The 19,171-nt window shown below is 41.0% G+C and overlaps 1 protein-coding gene across 1 annotated transcript in view; it reads left to right on the top strand.

Moving 5' to 3' along the window:
* Nucleotides 1–1,610: 1,610 nt before the first annotated feature.
* aspscr1 (ASPSCR1 tether for SLC2A4, UBX domain containing) overlaps nt 1,611–19,171 on the top strand; it is a 21,067-nt gene continuing 3,506 nt past the window's right edge. Inside the window, exons 1-14 of the mRNA XM_067432240.1 lie at nt 1,611–1,738; nt 2,287–2,342; nt 2,852–2,966; nt 4,193–4,293; nt 7,224–7,281; nt 9,451–9,524; nt 12,117–12,618; nt 13,509–13,568; nt 15,632–15,768; nt 17,128–17,209; nt 17,282–17,348; nt 17,460–17,522; nt 18,143–18,195; nt 18,628–18,679. Of these exons, the coding sequence (XP_067288341.1) occupies nt 1,649–1,738; nt 2,287–2,342; nt 2,852–2,966; nt 4,193–4,293; nt 7,224–7,281; nt 9,451–9,524; nt 12,117–12,618; nt 13,509–13,568; nt 15,632–15,768; nt 17,128–17,209; nt 17,282–17,348; nt 17,460–17,522; nt 18,143–18,195; nt 18,628–18,679 (1,510 nt within the window). The 5' untranslated portion in view covers nt 1,611–1,648. The remainder of the gene's footprint in view (nt 1,739–2,286; nt 2,343–2,851; nt 2,967–4,192; nt 4,294–7,223; nt 7,282–9,450; nt 9,525–12,116; nt 12,619–13,508; nt 13,569–15,631; nt 15,769–17,127; nt 17,210–17,281; nt 17,349–17,459; nt 17,523–18,142; nt 18,196–18,627; nt 18,680–19,171) is intronic.

Genomic DNA, 19,171 nt, shown 5'->3' with positions numbered 1-19,171 from the left:
TGTGATTATTGTATCCTGTTCTCGACAGGTTTCACGATGTTCATATGAAACGTGTTCGAGGTGTGTGTGTTCAGTCTCTGATGATTTCAGCATCAGATTTGCAGTATTTGTGAAGAAGTGCTTCATTATGATAGGCTGAATGAGAGACTCTGACCCGTCCATCATCCTCCGAGGAAGAGCGCAACGCCCCCAGAGTTTATCGCTTGTGTTTATCACACACACACACACACACACCAGCTCCGTCCCAAACACAGCACTCAGGTTCTGCACGTCCTCTGATCATCTGTCCAGTTTTATAGCCATTTCCACCACATTAGAAAAAATCATGCCCTGGTAAATCATAATTATGAGATTGAAAAAATCTAAAAAAGTTTGGTTGAATTTGTCATAATTTACTGTTATAATTTCAATTTATTAAGACAATTTCGATTTACGCCATAATTCTGTCTTTTTATATCATAATTGACCAGATAATTTAGTCAAATTTTAGATTAATCAGTTGAGTGAGTGATTCTATGACTCATTCGTGCCTGAATGAATCATATGTTTGGAATGAATCAGTTGATTGAATGAATCAATGAATTGCTCATTGCGACCCCTATGTATAAAAGTTACAAAGCTCTTTATAAAGCTGCTGTCACTTTAAGGCCGAACGCACGGATCCAATACACTGATCTGATATTCTCACACTTTACTCTTCTCTTTCTCCCAGACGTTTACATTTTTGTAACATTTTATAAGACATGCATCAAGTGTATGCCAACTAAACTAATCTTTAATTTTTTTAAAACTGAAACATACTTTTAAAGTATGGCTATGGGTGCACACACTGGGCCAAGGAACCGTCTTCTTCCATTTCGCTATAAACTGATCAGTGTTCAAAAAAAAAGTTGGGAAACTACATGACTGATAGACTGCAACAACAACAACAACAAAAAAACTTTTTTAAAGGGATAGTTCACTTTAAAATGAAAATTGTCATCCTTTACTCTCTCTCAAGTTGTTTCAAACCTGTATGAGTTTGAGCTGAACACAAGGGAAGATATTTTGAAGAATGTCAGTAACCGAACAGTTAACTGGAGCCATTGACTTCTATAGTAGGAAAAAAAAATACTATAGGAGTCAATGGCTCCAGTTAACTGTTTGGTTACTGACATTCTTCAAAATATCTTCCCTTGTGTTCAGCTCAAACTCATACAGGTTTGAAACAACTTGAGGGTGAGTAAAGGACAGAATTTACATTTTAAAGTGAACTATCCCTTTAAAGAAGGAAAAAATCATCCACTGACTTTCAAAGCTGCGACAGAAACGACTTTCCACTTCGAGGACCTTGATAGAAATGTAGTGGAGTAAAGAGGACGATATTTGTCTTTCAGATAGAGTGAAGTTAAAGTCAGAAGTTTCACAAAACAAATAATACTCAAGTACAGTAGAGATACTCAAAAAGTGTACTTAAGTACAGCACTCGAGTAAATGAGCTGAGTTACTGTCCAGCTCTGGAAAAGTCACATCATGTGAAGGGAGTGTGTGTGGATGGAGAAATATCACATCATGTCGAGTGTGTGTGGATGGAGAAATATCACATCATGTCGAGTGTGAGGAACGCATAAAGTTTTGTCAAACAAACATCGTGACGTCACAGTGTGTCATGGCGGCGAGCAGTTCAGCTGTGTCAGTTCTAACTCCGAATGGAAGAAGACAGACTGTCAAAGTGTCCCCAAACACACCTTTATTACAGGTACGGGCTCGATTACATGCTCGTGAATCTTATCGCTTGTGTGTGTGTGTGTGTGTGTGTGTTTACCGGCACAACCTATAGAGATGCTCTCGTGTTGAGTCAGCAGATCTAGTGAGCTCCCTATCTAGGGACAGCACTGCGTCTCGGGCTAAACTATTTGCACTAGGGCATATTATGGGCATTTTTCGGGCACCGTGGCGCAGTGTGTGCCATCATAATCCGAGCTAGTGAGCTGCCTACCTAGTGCCCTAGACAGCCTTTGTGTTTATCATGATGCTCAGAGCTAGTGCACTAAACTGCTGATCTCATATCAAGCACGTTCTTATTCAGCTGAGCTTGTGCTGCCTTCCTAGTAATAATAATAATAATAATAATGCATTTTATTTGTAACGCACTTTATAGTGCCCTATGTATGTTCACAACAAAACATCAACGATGCGTAGTGCATTATAATGCGAACATGCATTATTTTTTAGTTAAGTTAAATTTGAATATTAAATAATGAGAGAAATATTAATGAGTAAATATTAAAATGTTTGTTTCTGCAGGTTCTTGAGGATGTGTGTAAAAAGCACGGCTTTAATCCTGATGATCATGGGCTCAAGTGAGTTTAACTGAAATTATATATATATGTGTGTGTGTGTGTGTGTGTGTGTGTGTGTGTGTGTGTGAGAGAGAGATTGTGTGTGAGTGTATGTGTGTGTGTGTGTGTGTGTGAGAGAGAGAGAGAGAGAGAGAGAGAGAGAGAGAGAGAGAGAGAGAGAGAGAGAGTGTGTGTGTGTGTGTGAGTGAGTGAGTGAGAGTGTGTGTGTGTGAGTGAGTGAGTGTGTGTATGTGAGAGAGAGAGAGAGAGAGAGAGAGTGTGTGTGTGTGTGTGTGTGTATGTGAGAGAGAGTGAGTGAGTGAGTGTGTGTATGTGAGAGAGTGTGTGTGTGTGTGTGTGTGTGTGTATGTGAGAGAGAGTGAATGTGTGTATGTGTGAGTGAGTGTGTGTGTGTGTGTGTGTGTGTATGTATGTGAGACTGTGTGTGTGTGTGTGTGTGTGTGTGTGTGTGTGTGTGTGTGTGTGTGTGTGTGTGTGTGTGTCTGACAGCTCTGTCTCTTGATCTGCAGGTTTCAGAGGAGTGTTCTAGATCTGACTCTGCAGTGGCGGTTTTCCAGTCTCCCAAATAATGCCAAGCTGGAGATGGTGGCGTGTTCTCGGCAGCCGGCGGGAGCGGACAGCGCAGTGTGTATTCATGAAGTGTTTTAGTTTGGCCTTGTGTGTGTGTGTGTGTGTGTGTGTGTGTGTGTGTGTGTGTGTGTGTGTGTGTGTGTGTGTGTGTGTGTGTGTGTGTGTAATGTATTGCGGTGCACATGTGGGAACTGCATCAATAACAGTGCATGTAAACATTATCATCTCTTGCTCCGTCCTTTATCTTTACTCAGCGTTGTAAGAATGGCAGATAATCTGCATGAACACACTCCGCTTTAGGTTATAGTGCAGCTCACAGATGATTTAGGAGAAGTTCACTTTATTGTCCCCGTGGGGTAATTGGGTTTGCAGCACATTCGCAAGGCACAACATAACAGGACATTAGCCTCTTACACTCCAGTGGCTTTTTTGGGGATTTCCGCCTGGATTTGGCCGACCCAAATGGAAAAGCCTCCCACACACACACACACACACACACACACACACACACACACACACACACACAGTGGTCTAGGTTCAAAATGTTGGTGTCATTTTACAGGAAACCCTTTAAAGTTACATAAAACACTGCTAATAGTCAAAGTGTCTGCAGGGTCCTAGAGCTCACAGGGCCGGAGTTACACACTTTCACAAACGAATTTATATAAAAAAATCAAAAAGCGCCAACATTTTTGGGGGGTTATTACAGCTTAGACATCATATACTTACATGTTTATGACTATTAGCAGTGTTTTATGTAACTTTCAACTTTTTTTTTTTTTTTTAAAGAAATTGATACCTTTATTCATTAAGTACAGTTAAAATGATCAAATGTGACAGTAAAGCTTTTATGTTTCTATTTCTAATAAATGCTGTTCTTTTGAACTTGAACTTTGTGTTTTATAAAATGCATCACAGTTCTCATCTCTGATAATAATCATAAGTGTGTGTTGATCATCAGATCCTCATCTGAGAGTGATTAGTGAAGGGTCATGTGACTGAAGACTGGAGTAATGATGATAAACTCAGCTCTGATCACAGGAATAAATCACACTTTACTATATATTCACACTCACTCACTCACACACACACGCACACACACACGCACACAAATACACTCACTGTTTTACTGGAGTTATGAGCAGAAGAGACATTAAAAGACTTGTCTTACTAGTCTAATGCTGATTAATCAGTTGTGATGTTGTGATGCTCATCCCGTGTGTGTGTGTGTGTGTGTGTGTGTGTGTGTGTGTGTGTGTGTGTGTGTGTGTGTGGTTCAGGTGCGGATCGCCCTTCAGCTGGAGGACGGCTCTCGTCTTCAGGGCTCTTTCTCCAGCGGACAGACGTTATGGGATCTACTGAACCACTTTCCCCAAACCAGGTGTGTGTCCTTCTGTGTGTGTGTGTTTGTGTGTGTGTGTGTGTGTGCTTTCTAAAGCGCATTCCTCCTGCTGAGGTTTTTAAATGCAACCAGATCGTGTGAAGCGCGTTATATGAGCTCTCAGTGCCAAGCTCTTTAAACTGCTATCACAGGCTCCTCCCACTCCCACAACAGGCCACGCCCCTTCACCACAGACCACGCCCCCTGCTCGCACACAACCACTGATTTCCTCTCTGCTCTCTTTCCCAAAAACAACTGCATGGAAAGTGAATATGGGTCAGAAAAACCGTACAGGAGTCCAATCTGGGGTTTTGCGGGTCTTAAAAAAAGACAAATTAAGGTCTGAAAATGGAGTTGAAAGTCTTAAATTCAATATCATGACATTAAATTAGGGCTCTATAATTTATGCGATGGGCGGAATTGCAAAAAACATTAATAAAAATGTAACTTACTGTATAATGTCACGGGATAGGTCAGATTTTGTATGAATAAATCAAGTCGGTCAGACTCTTAAAGGGCCAGTTCTCCATAAAATCTTGGGGTAATTTCCTCGGCCTAATGTTGCTCAAACCCGTCAGACTTGCCTTCCTCATGTAAAGCCACGGAGTCTCTTCAGAACATCTGGAATAATCCGCTCCATCCGTACGGATCCGTCTCTCTTTATGAGCTTTCTGAAGTTGCTTAGCCTGTCAATGGAGGACAGAAATCTGTCCATTTCATTACAAATATCTTTATTTGTGTTCAGAAGATCAACGAGAGTCACATTTAATAATTAAAGCAGATTTCATAAGGCCTTACGTTAAATCACATGCGCTGCAGAAGTGATGATCTTCCTCAGGATTTCTGTTTCCAGCTCAAACTCTGAACATCCTTAAATCAGGACACATTAATGACCGCTGTTAGGGGTTAACAGCTTATGACCCAGGACCAGTAGTGAAGAAATGAAGACAGAGTCAGGATTGCAATTAAATAAAAGAAAAATTTACTTAAGAATAGTTTGCAGTTTCAAAAGCAGAAGCCAGCTTCAAGTCTCACAAGGAGTTCGTAGGCCGCGCTCCCTCTCTCACCGTCTCGTTGCCTCGCCCTATCGTACATACAATTGTCCCAACAGTTATACTGTTTTCAAGGTCTTATCCACGTCATTACTGCAATGTGGATGATTCTGATTGGCTCAGAGACAATGCACAGTCATGGTAAATTTCCACTCGAGTCAGTTAATCTGATGCACGTTTCCACTGACGTGTCACTTGTTGATGCTTTCACCCCAGAATTAGGCCCGTAGTGACCTTCCAGATCTGGAGCAGGCGCCAGCTTGCCCAGAACAACAAGTCCACCACATCTCTTAGGGTGCCCATTGAACACCATTCTGATCTGTAACATAGAATATTGCGCACATACACAGATACACAGTCTCTCCAAGGTTGGAGCTGATTAAGCCCCAGTTCTAACCAGTTCTTACCAAAACATACTGATAACATGTGCTTTCTTTGAGTGAGAGGGACACACAATAGTACAGGCAATATTCATCTTGAGTCTTTAGTGTTTCAGTAAAAGAAAATATAAAAGGAATAAAACATAATAAATTAAATGAAAGACAAATCCATATTTCATATCTGGAAGCCGGGCTAAGTGAGCAAACGCTGTTACTGCACTCCTGACATGTTAGGGGTGTGTGATACCTCAAATCCAAACACACAACCTTGTTGCCAGTGTTTAGTGACACATCACACATCTCTAGGCCAGACCCTCAGTCACTCCTCAGAGACCAAATACACACTTTAGAAAACAAGAAACATAAAGCAAAATCATAACTGGATAGAATCATTATAATAATATAGGTAATATTGATTAAAGTTTTGATTATAAAGTTAATTAGGATATAAATATATACAGGTATATTGAAGCGGCAGTGGATTTCAAAATCCCCCCTTCACCGCAGAATGAAGAAACCAAGGCTGTGTTTGAGGAACTGAACAAATGAAGAGAGTTTGAGCTTAAAACGAGAGCAAATATCTTTATAAATTACTTCTATGTAACCACTTCAGCTCTGCGCCCCACGTTTGGGTCCAAATTTGCATACGTCATAATTATTCAAAATGTGCTGAAGTGGTTAATGAAGCTGATGATTACGAGCACATCGGCAGAGATTTGCTCCTGTTTTAATCATAAAATCATTTCACAAGATTTCTCATCGCAAAACCTTTAAGCTGTTTTTTGTCAAAGTAATGAAGAAGTGATGAAGATCAGTTGGAAATTGTACTGAAGTGTCACTAATACACTCATTTACATTTAGAGATCATATTGATGTGGTGTTCGCTTCAGTTTATTCCTTATATTTTCTTTTTATAGAGTCTTAAAAAGCCCAGAAACCCTCCAGGAACACAGTCTAATGTTAGAATTACTAACCAAAAAGGAGCATTTTTTGCAGTCATATGTCTTGTTTCCAGTCTAAATATCTAAATATTCTTAAATCAAGATGCATTTACTAGATCAGTAAAACGACATGAGATATTTTTTCTTGTTTTCTTAAAAATCAAATCAAAAGTAAGAGTTTTTGCTTAAAACAGGCAAAATGATCTGCCAATGGGTTGAGAAAAATAATCTTATTTCTGATTGAGACGGAAACAAGAAACAAGATTATTTTCCTCACCCCATTGGCAGATCATTTTGCCTGTTTTAAGCAAAAACTCACTTACTTTTCCCCAGAAAACAAGGGAAAATAACTATTTTTAAGTAAGTAATTTTACTTATCTAGTAAATGCATCTTGATTTAAGAAAATTGATATTCTTATATTTATATTCTCTATAATAAGAAGAGCATTTGTTTGTGTGTTTGTGTTGTCATCCAGCAGACGCACAGTGTGTGTGTGTGTGTGTGTGTGTGTGTGTCCTCTTCCTGACCGATGTTTTGATCGTTTTCCTCTTCTCAGGACGTCTGATCTGGAGGCGTCTGGACACACACCGGTGTGTGTTTACATGAGAGACGAGGTGAGACCGACGGATTCAACACCCAATCATAATCTCCTCATTTAAGGCCCGTTCACACCAGAGATAGCTATAATCATAAAGATATAGACGTTCTTCTAAATCAGGGATTCCCAAAGTGTGGTGCGCGCACCCCCAGGGGTACGCGAGCCGCCTCCAGGGGGTGCGCAAGAGGAAAAATGTAATGGCGTTTTTTTTTTAAATGGGATTTTCCATAGAATAATTAAAAAAAAAAGACAAAATGATCTCGGAAGATTTGGTTTCAAAGTGAAATGTAAAAGTAAGTGAGTTTATCATTATGTGTTGTTGTGTTTTTCATTAAGATAATAGGCTAATGAACCCACAGTTCAAGCAACCCGCCCCCGAATCGGTACTAATTCAAAACTGAAACTAAAATCTGCTTGGCCGCAAAGAGCGCGCATTTACTGACGAGCTGTCATTCACGGTGTGCGCGCACTGGTGCGGTTTCAGTTTATGTATATGGAAGCTTAACTTTCATAAGAATTCATTGAAAGCACTCCCTTTGCTCGGCTCCGTTATCTCGGCGGCCTATTGCTGCAATGCTTATTTTATGCGGCTGAAAATAACCGTGCTTTCTGTTACTGAGCCTGTGTCTGTCACATCCTCTTAAAGTGGAAGCTTGTGCGTAGCTTTGTTGCATTATATTGAAACTTTTTTGATGTTGTTATTGTCATTCGTGTTCTGGTTATTTGCCCATGATTAAACAGTCTTTATATGGTGATAAAACAAAGCTTTTATTTATTTATTTATTTATTTATTTATTTATTTATTTATTTATTTTTTTAAGTGGGTATTGGGGGTGCGCGAGCCCGTTCGGGACATAGAAGGGGGTGCGCAGGTAAAAAAGTTTGGGAACCGCTGGAATCAGTTTTTCAGAATGACGTTTTTCTAGCTGATGAATGTTAAAAATATTGACAGCTAATCAGAATCCAGCAACATGCGTTTATTATAAACAGAGCGATATTGTGCGCTGGTATAGTTGTTGATGTAAACGGGCCTTTAATTATCGTATGTTACTTCTCTTCTAAAAGGATTCGTTCACTTTTAAATAAACTTCTGCTGATAGTTTCCTCATCCTCATGTCATCCCAGATGTCCATGTCTTTCTTTCTTCAGTGGAAAAGAAATGAAGGTTTTTGATGAAAACATTCCAGGATTTTTCTCCATATAATGAACTTCAGTGGGCCTCAAACGGCTCACGGGCCGAATGACAGTTTCAGTGACGCTTCAGAGGGCTTTAAACGACAGCAGACGATGAATAAAGGTCTTATCTAGACAAACCATCGCTCATTTAAACAAGAAATAAAGCAGTTTAAGTTTAATAAGCACAAATGCTGGCCTTGCTCTGTTCTGTGATGCGCGTTCGTGAGGCCACGTGATACGCAATTACGCTGAAAAGCAAGGCCAGCGTTTGTGCTTATAAAACTTAAACTGCTTTATTTCTTGTTTAAATGAGCGATGGTTTGTCTAGATAAGACCTTTATTCATCGTCTTATTCATTCAAGTTTATTAATAAAGTGAACGAATCCTTTAACTCTCCTGTTGAATTTGGGTCAGTTTTGACCCGGAAGCCGTACATAAACATAGAAAAAAAAAAAGAATCCATAGTTTTTAGTTCAGGAAAAAATTTTTTGCAGATGGATTAAGAGTCTCAAAATACACATTAAAAAAAGCTGTAATGCACGAATAATACAAGTGTGACTATTTTCCCCAGGATCATTTCACCTTCTCCAGTCACGTCCATGTTTTGATGATGATAAGACCAGAGCTGGTATTTAAATGAGTTTAAGTTAGTCGTCTGCTAGTGTGTCAGATGGAGCGTCACTGACTGGCTTAAACCATGATGGCATAATGTGCATTTATACAACTATAATACAATAATGCGGCGACATAAAGAAGGACATTTACTTTTGATACTGAAGTACTTTTAACTTTCACTAGTAACGGAGTAATATTAGACCAGCAGTGCTGTTACTTTTACTCAAGTAATAGAGTTGTGTAGTTTGTCCAACACTGGATGAGACGCACCAGACGGATCACAGCATTGTGTAATTAAACAGAAAGTAGTAAACCCTGTTTGGTGTGTGTGTGTGTGTGTGTGTGTGTGTGTGTGTGTGTGTGTGTGTGTGTGTGTGTGTGTGTTCTTGCTCAGGTCAGCGGTGAGGAAGCACTGAAGAACACGACTCTAAAGTCTCTGGGCCTCACGGGAGGAAGTGCCATCATACGGTGAGCTCTCAGTGCTGATGTCACATCCTGTCTGATTCATGATGATGTTTCGGTAACACTTTACAATAAGGTTGTGTTAGTTAACATTAGTAAATGCATTAGTTAACATGAACTAACCATGAACAACCCCTCTGCTCAGCATCAGTTAATCATTGTTAACGTTAGTTAATATAAATCCAGCTGTTCATGGTTTGTTCATGTTAGTTCACAGCGCATTAACTAATGCTAACAAGACTTTAATAATGCATTAGTAAACGCTGAAATCAACATTAGCAAAGATAATGCGGTAACACTTCAGTATGAGGAACACTCATTCACTATTAACTCCGACTTCTGCCTCAATAATCTCCTGATTTACTGCTTATTAATAGTTAGTAAGGTAGTTTTTGTAGTGGTTAAGTTTAGGTATTGTGTCGGATTAAGGGATGCAGAATAAGGCATTAATATGAGCTTTATAAGTGCTAATAAACAGACAATATATCCTAGTGATATGCATGATCATAAGAAGGCCCACATTGAGTCTGCGTGCGCAGTATTTTGCAGAAAATTTCGCAGATTTCCGCAGATTGTTAAGTCCGTTATTTGAGAAGCACACAGTGTTATTTTGAGAGGTTGTATGCTGCGCTTATTGATGTGATTTATTTTATTTTTTTGTGAGAGAGTGATATTTTAAAATGTCTAATATAAAACTGACCACGGAGGAGTTAAAGAAAATCACTTTTCTACAAAAAGTACTTATTTATAGCTTTAAAAATAGTTCATTTATCTGCTTCAGTAGGCATTTATTTATTTTTGCTTTATTGTTGAATGATATGAAATTGTTTATTTAATAATTTATCTACAATACAATTGATAAATCAATATTTACTCTGTCTTTTAGCGGATGTAGTCTGCAATAAGAGAGATCAAGCTTTGTTTAAAAATAAATTATATTTAGATTTGTGTTGCAAACCTTAAATAAAAGTTAAGAAGTTAATATTTTATTTGTAATGCTTTCAGTTTCTATATTTTTAGATCTTTTTAACACATTTAAAACCAGATTTTTCAAAAAATTCTGCGCAGAAATCACAAAATAATTCCTCAGATTTCGTCTGGCCCTGCTAATAAGCAACTATTTAATAGTTAATAAAGCCGTATTCGCACAGCATTAGTGTTATCTGGACCTCTGGTGATTTGTAATAATGGCAGAGAATGTCTGTGATCTTAATCCCGTGCGAATCGGCCATGTCTGTCATTTATATAATAAAAATTCCCCTGAAAATTAGTGATGATATTAGTCCCGTGTTATATATATATATATATATATATATATATATATATATATATATATATATAATATATGGGTTGTTTTAGCCCAGGGATTGGGTTGTTTTAGCCCACCGATTGGGTTGTTTTAGCCCAGTGGTTGGATTGTTTTAGCCCAGTGGTTGGTTTTTTTTAGCCCAGTGGTTGGGTTGTTTTAGCCCAGCGATTGGGTTGTTTTAGCCCAGTGGTTGGTTTTTTTTAGCCCAGGGATTGGGTTGTTTTAGCCCACCGATTGGGTTGTTTTAGCCCAGTGGTTGGATTGTTTTAGCCCAGTGGTTGGGTTTTTTTAGCCCAGTGGTTGGGTTGTTTTAGCCCAGCGATTGGGTTGTTTTAGTTCAGTGATTGGGTTGTTTTAGCCCAGGGATTGGGTTGTTTTAGCCCACCGATTGGGTTATTTTAGCCCAGTGGTTGGATTGTTTTAGCCCAGTGGTTGGTTTTTTTTAGCCCAGTGGTTGGGTTGTTTTAGCCCAGCGATTGAGTTGTTTTAACCCAGTAGTTGGGTTGTTTTAGCCTAGCAATTGGGTTGTTTTAGCCCAGCGATTGGGTTGTTTTAGCCCAGTGGTTGGGTTGTTTTAGCCCAGTGGTTCGGTTGTTTTAGACTAGCTGTTGGGTTGTTTTAGCCTAGCGATTGGGTTGTTTTAGCCCAGCGATTGGATTGTTTTAGCCCAGTGGTTCGGTTGTTTTAGCCCAGCGATTGGGTTGTTTTAGCCCAGTGGTTGGGTTGTTTTAGCCCAGTGGTTCGGTTGTTTTAGCCCAGCGATTGGGTTGTTTTAGCCCAGTGGTTGGGTTGTTTTAGACTAGCTGTTGGGTTGTTTTAGCCTAGCGATTGGGTTGTTTTAGCCCAGTGGTTGAGTTGTTTTAGACTAGCTGTTGGGTTGTTTTAGACTAGCTGTTGGGTTGTTTTAGCCTAGCGATTGGGTTGTTTTAACTCAGTGGTTGGGTTGTTTTAGCCTAGCGGTTGGGTTGTTTTAACCCAGTAGTTGGGTTGTTTTAACTCAGTGGTTGGGTTGTTTTAGCCTAGCGGTTGGGTTGTTTTAACCCAGTAGTTGGGTTGTTTTAGCAAAATCACAGGCTTTGCTAATCTCGTGCGAATGCGCCGTATAACTCAGATGTGGAGTAATGTCTAAATCACAGAGGACTCTAGATAAAACTAATCCTGTCGAATAGTGCTAAAGTGAACCTTAGAATAAAGTGTTACCATAAATGCTTTATGAGTGCAGTTCATCATTAGTTCATGTTAACTCATGAACCTTATCGTAAAGTGTTACCGATGTTTCTGTGCATTAGATATGTGCTGAAAGGCTCCAGCTCCTCATGTTCTGGTGCGGCAGTGGATGCAGTCGCCACGGCAACGGATGCGGTTGCCACGCCAACGGATGCTGTCGCCAAGACGACCATATCACAGCCACCTCCTCCAAAACCATCAGCCCCTGTTCCCATTAAAACCCCAGCTCCGCCCACTGAGGTCGCCGCCCCTTTGACCCCTCACCCTGTCAAACAGGAAGAGGAGGAGCCAAACCCGAGCCGGGATCGAGTGGTGCGGCCCAAAACTCGAGCAGTTGAAGAGGACGACGAGCGGCCGGGGACGTCCCAAAATTGTAGTGGCCCCGGCCCCGCCCCCACCACTGGCTCCGCCCCCTCAGCCCCGCCCACTGACTTTGTGCCATTCACAGGAAGTGGTCAGCGTTTGGGAGGACCTGCTGGACTGAAGAGCTCCACCTCATGGTCGCCATGTGTGTCCGCCAGCCCTCCCAAAGCCAAAAAACCCAAACCCAGCCATGAAATCAAGGTACTAAACACATGTTCATCTCTGATAATAATCATAAGTGTGTGTTGATCATCAGATCATCAGATGAGAGTGATTAGTGAAGGGTCATGTGACTGAAGACTGGAGTAATGATGATAAACTCAGCTCTGATCACAGGAATAAATCACACTTTACTATATATTCACACTCACTCACTCACTTACACACACACACACACACACACGCACACTCTCACGAACACACATACTCTCTCACACACACACACGCACACACACACACACACACGCACACTCTCACGAACACACATACTCTCTCACACACACACACTCTCACACACACACACACACTCTCTCACACTCACTCACACTCACGAACAAACACACTCTCTCTCACACACACACACACACACACACATACTCTCACGAACACACACACGCTCACTCATACACACACACACACACACACACACACACACACACACACACTCACTCACTCATGAACATGCACACTCACAATCTTACACACAAAAAACTCTCACACACAAACTCACACACACACACACACTCATGAACATGCACACTCTTACACACACAAACTCACACACACACTCACACTCTTACACACAAACTCTTACACACACACACACACACACACACTCATGAACACCCACACTCACACACACACACACACACTCACTCATGAACACGCACACTCACACTCTTACACACACAAACACTCACACAAACACACACACACTCACTCACTCACTCACTCATGAACACCCACACTCACTTTTACACACACACACATACACACACACTCATGAACACGCACACTCACACTCATACACACACAGACACACACACACACAGATCTCTCTGAAGCTGGAGTGTGTTCTTTGTGTGTTTTAGAGATCAGTCAGTGCCAAACAGGCCCCGAGGGATGAAGTGGAAGCGGTCGAATATCTGGAGGTAAACACACACTCCACACACTCGCATCCTCATTATATTCCCATTTTACAGATGGCATCAGCGCATCAGACCCTTATGATTTATATCCGTTTAATGTATTAATCATCGCTGATTGATATGACCTAAACCTTACTCTAATATTTGAGTCATTTTGTTTCATAATAACAGTAGCTGCGTTTCCGTTACAGATTTGCGAAAAACTTTGCGATATTTCTTAAATGTCGATAAAAACTGTTGCGAAATGACAGCGTTTCCATAGCTGCAGTTATGCGACTAAAACATATTACTTTCCTCTCGCGATAGGTCAGTCCAGAACGATCGCACTCGGTAGGTTTGTACATCCCATCCACCACACTAGCCATTATTATTATGGGAAGGAGACGTGTGTGTTATCCCAGCATTAATGGCAAGGAAAGGCCCTTAGGTTACTAAAGCAGCACGGATATGAGGTGTGTGTGTGTGTGTGTGTGTGTGTGTGTGTGTGTGTGTGTGTGTGTGTGTGTGTGTGTGTGTCAGATCTGCTTCAAGGTCTTCATGATAATGTAGCATTTCTGTGTTTAGAATCCAGTATTACTGTAATCCTATATTGTCTTTTATGAGTTTAATAAAGAACTCCGTCTCGTCTTCTCTCCAAACCGAACCGTCATCTGTGAAGAATGACCGACGTTTACGCGCGGCAGGTTGACGCATTTAGAGAAGAGCGAAATGTTTGAATTTGCATGTTAACTCAAATGTTTTTTTTATTTTCTATTTTTACCACTTTTGTTATTTTGGCTGATATTTCGTTTGTTTGGCATATGAACTGAATTTAGAAATGCTTTGGAAAAGAAAAAATGGCATTTAATAAACGAAATAATTTTTTTGAAATGAAGACCGCGTTAGGAGTGAGTGCATGCAAAATAATTAGTTCCCTGAGTCCACAAATAAAAGTAGACCGTTTATAGTTTATAATGATGTCTGTATGTTCTGTAGAGCTAAAAATGACAAGAGTATTGTAAATTGTTTCATCTCTCTTAAAGGAAGAAGGAAAAAATGAGACCGTCAGCGCTTTTATCGGCCGTGGGTTAAAGAAAACAGCCTAACTACGAAACTAAAAGGGCTGCGTTTAGGCCTAAACATTAGCCTGTAATATTATTATTTTAATTTATATGTTGATTATGAAAAGTGAGCAGCATGAGTAGGAATCGTAATATGTTTGAGATATGGGGAGTCACATGATTTTGATCACTTCGAGTTTTATTTTCTAGAAAGTCTTTCTTAAAAAAAAGATTTAGTTTTGTATAAATTGTATTTTTATTTTGATCGATGTTTCATCAATGAATTGCCTGTTTATTAGATAAGAAGCAGACTAAGATCGTCTGGAATGGATTGACGTGCGTAGCTGGCCTGTTTCCTCGGCCTTTGAGTAAGGCTGAAACTATAGCCTAGCTCTTTCTGTTTTAATATTTCTTGAATATATGTCTTAATTACAGCATATATAGCCTGTAGTCCTTATTAGGAGAAAATATATGTCCTTTTAACTACATGATCTTGTTATTACGACACAATTGAGTGGAAAATATAACATATAGGCCCTATGTTGCAGCAATGCGTCACCGCAGCAGGTGACCTGTAAACGCGGAAAAAACGTTTCCATTGCAGTTTTGCGAAAATGTCCTTTTTCGAATCGCCTGAAGAACCACCTCATGAGAGCGTAAAAACTTTTTTGCGATATATGGGAGTTTTTGCGAAATTGCCGCGTTTCCATTGGGCGTATTTTCAAATCGCAATTTCAATTTGCGCATTTTGAAGGGTAATGGAAACGCGGCTAATATTTTTTATATTATGTATTCAGTTTATTTTTATATTGTCTTTGTTATTAAAAATATGCACTAAATATAAACAAACAGATTTAATATAATTCAAATGAATGAAATTATACAAATAAAAACAGAATTAACGTTTCATATTAATTTTTATGCAAATGATATGTTAATCAGTGGGCGTGGCTGTTTTCAACGCGTTTTGCATATTTCTTTATGGCAGTAATGTCAGTGTTCGGCTCGTTTATTGTGTCCGTCCAGCCGATCGACAGGGAGCCGCTGGTCTTCCATCTGGACTCCGGAGCCCGTCGCCATGACGACGGCGAACTTCCCGACGAGTTCTTTGAGGTCACCGTGGACGACATTCGGAAGAGATTCGCCCAGCTGAAGAGCGAGCGGTGAGAGCGCATTTACCTCAAGGATTTAAAAAGAGCTTTTCTAATGAGTCATAAGCCACGAACCGACTCAATCACAACAGACTTTGATTTAAAGTGAAAAAATCTGACAGAAAGACGAGACCGTGACCTCAAGGGCTTTAGTGAGGGAAAGAACTACAATCCCATGAGGCATTGCAGACAGCATCATCTAATTAAAAATGGACAAATATAAAACTACTCATTTACAAATATTAACTTCATTTAACTGAGTCTGTTTTTATGGCAGAAGCTCACACTGCAAACAATGCTCTTCTTACTCAGTATTTTTGTCTTGTTTTGAGTCCAAATATCTAAAAATTCTTACATTAAGAAATATTTACTAGACGAGTAAAACTAATTGTCTTGTTTTGGGGAAAATAACTCAAAATGAAGAGAGTTTTTGCTTAAAATAAGATAAATAATCTGCCAATGGGGTGAGAAAAATAATCTTGTTTTCTGTTTGAGTTAAGATTATTTCTCTCACCCCATTGGCAGATTATTTATCTTATTTTAAGCAAAAACTCTCTTCATTTTGAGTTATTTTTCCCCAAAACAAGACAATAATTTTCAATACAAAGGCCAGATTGTGACGGCTAGACGACTGGGTCAGAGCATCTCCAAAACTGCAGCTCTTGTGGGCTGTTCCCGGTCTGCAGTGGTCAGTATCTATCAAAAGTGCTCCAAGGAAGGACCAGTGGAGAACCGGCCACAGGGTCATGGGCGGCCAAGGCTCATTGATGACCGTGGGGAGCGAAGGCTGGCCCGTGGGGTCCGATCAAACAGACGAGCTACTGGAGCTCAAACTGCTCCAGAAGTTAATGCTGGTTCTGATAGAAAGCTGTCAGAATACACAGAGCAGCTCAGTTTGAGGCGTATGGACCAGTCAGGGTGACCTCTGACCCTACCGAAAGCACCAACCTTGGGTCCTCCATCCATGTGGATGTTACTTTGACACGCTCCACCTACCTAAGCATTGCTGAGACCATGTTCAGCCTTTGATGGAAACGGTATTCTGGTGGCTGTGGCTCTTCCAGCAGGATAATGCTCCTGACACAAAGCACAAATGCTTCAGGAATGGTTTGAGGAGCACAACAACCAGTTTGAGGCGTCGACTCGGCCTCCAGATTCCCCAGATCTCAATCCAATCGAGCATCTGTGGGATGAGCTGAACAAACAAGTGGCCTCACCTCACAACTTACAGGACTTAAAGGATCTGCTGCTAACATCTTGGTGACAGATCCCACAGCACACCTTCAGGGGGACCAACACAATATTAGGTCATAATGTTATGCCTGATCGGTATGAATTGAGTTGATTATGAAAGCGTCTCTCGTGTTTCAGGCGGGCGTTTGAAGAAGCTCCTCTCATGACGAAATCTCTCCGAGAGTCTCAGATGAAGGAGAAGCTGGACCGGTATCCGAAGGTCGGTCAGTGTGTGTGTGTGTGCGTGTGTGTGGTCTGCCCAGTGCTGGTCATGTGACTGTTTCATCATCAGGTGGCGCTGAGGGTCCAGTTTCCAGACCGGCAGGTTCTTCAGGGATTCTTCAGGCCTCTAGAAACAGGTCAGACTGGACTGTGTGAGTGTGTGTGTGTGTTTGTTTATTTTATGTATAAAAAATATTTTTTTCATTTTATTATTTTTGTTCATTTCTTGATGTTTGTGTGTTTTCCAGTTTCTGCTCTGAGAAGTTTCATCAGATCTCACCTACAGGACCAACACCTGCAGTTTTACCTGTGTGAGGATTAACACACACACACACACACACGCAGAATCTCAGTCACACACACACACACACACACACACACAGAATCTCAGTCTCTCACACACACACACACACACACACAGAATCTCAGTCTCACACACACACACACACACACACAGAATCTCAGTCTCACACACACACACACACACACACACACACACACACAGAATCTCAGTCTCACACACACACACACACACACACACACACACATAATCTCAGTCTCACACACACACACACACACACACACAGAATCTCAGTCTCACACACACACACACACACATCAGAAGTTTCATCAGATCTCACCTACAGGAACAACACCTGCAGTTTTACCTGTGTAAGGATTAACACACACACACGCACACACACACACACGCATACACACACACGCATACACACACAGAAACACAGAATCACATACACACACACGCATACACACACAGAAACACACACATACACACGCACACACACACAGAATCAGACACTTACACTCACGGAATCACAGAGACACTCTCTCACTCACACACACACACACACACACACACACACACACACAAACTCATGTTGTGTTTGATCTGTATATTTTTACTCTCTAGTTGTTGCGCCACCCAAGACCATCCTCGATGATCCAAATGTGACACTTTTCCAGGTGAGACTGTGTGTGTGTGTGTGTATGTCCAGTGAAGATCTGATGTGATCTAGTGATGACTCGCTCCAGAGGTCAGAGGTCACTGCTGTCCTTGTGTAGCCTCTGTCCGTCTGTGTTTGTCTCTCAGGTCTTTAAGAGCCACAACGGCATGTTCTCGCTCACTTTCCCTCATGTAATGGAAGGAATGTTTTACACACACACACACACACACACACACACACACACACGAGCGTCTCTGAGGACAGACACCCCTCGGGCCGTTCATTGTTTCCTGTTCAAAGAGCTCTAAGAATAGAAATCAGCACAGAGACCACAGACACACAACTGACCAGTGTGTGTGTGTGTGTGTGTGTGTGTGTGTGTGTGTGTGTGTGTGTGTGTGTGTGTGTGTGTGTGTGTGTGTGTGTGTGTGTGTGTTCATCTCTCTCTCAGGCGAATCTCTTCCCTGCTGCTCTCGTGTACTTTGGCTCTGACGTGACGACAGGTTTGTTAACGTCTCTTTCATCTGCTGCCCAAACCAATGCCATCAGTTTAATCTGCTTTACTGGAAGCACCAGTGCATTCTGGGTAACGGGGAGCGCTGACCCTCACACACACTCACACACACTCGCTGACCGGCGTCTGTAATTAGTGATGGGAATTTGGAAACGCACACACACACACACACACACACACACACGCTGCCGGCGTCTGTAATTAGTGATGGGAATTTGGAAACACACACACACACACACACACACACACACACACACACACACACACACACACACACACTCGCTGACCGTTGTCTGTAATTAGTGATGGGAATTTGGAAACGCACACACACACACACACACACACGTTTGTTTTTGTAAAATGTGGGGACATTCCATAGGCTTAATGGTTTTTATACTGTACAAACCGTATATATTATCCCCCTACACTGCTGCCAAACCTACACCAACAAACACACACACACACACACACACACACACAC

Source organism: Pseudorasbora parva, chromosome 22 (genome assembly GCF_024679245.1).
Source record: "Pseudorasbora parva isolate DD20220531a chromosome 22, ASM2467924v1, whole genome shotgun sequence".
Classification (NCBI taxonomy): Eukaryota; Metazoa; Chordata; class Actinopteri; order Cypriniformes; family Gobionidae; genus Pseudorasbora; species Pseudorasbora parva.
Note: the sequence above shows the minus strand (reverse complement) of the source record. Positions and strands in the feature narration are given on the sequence as shown.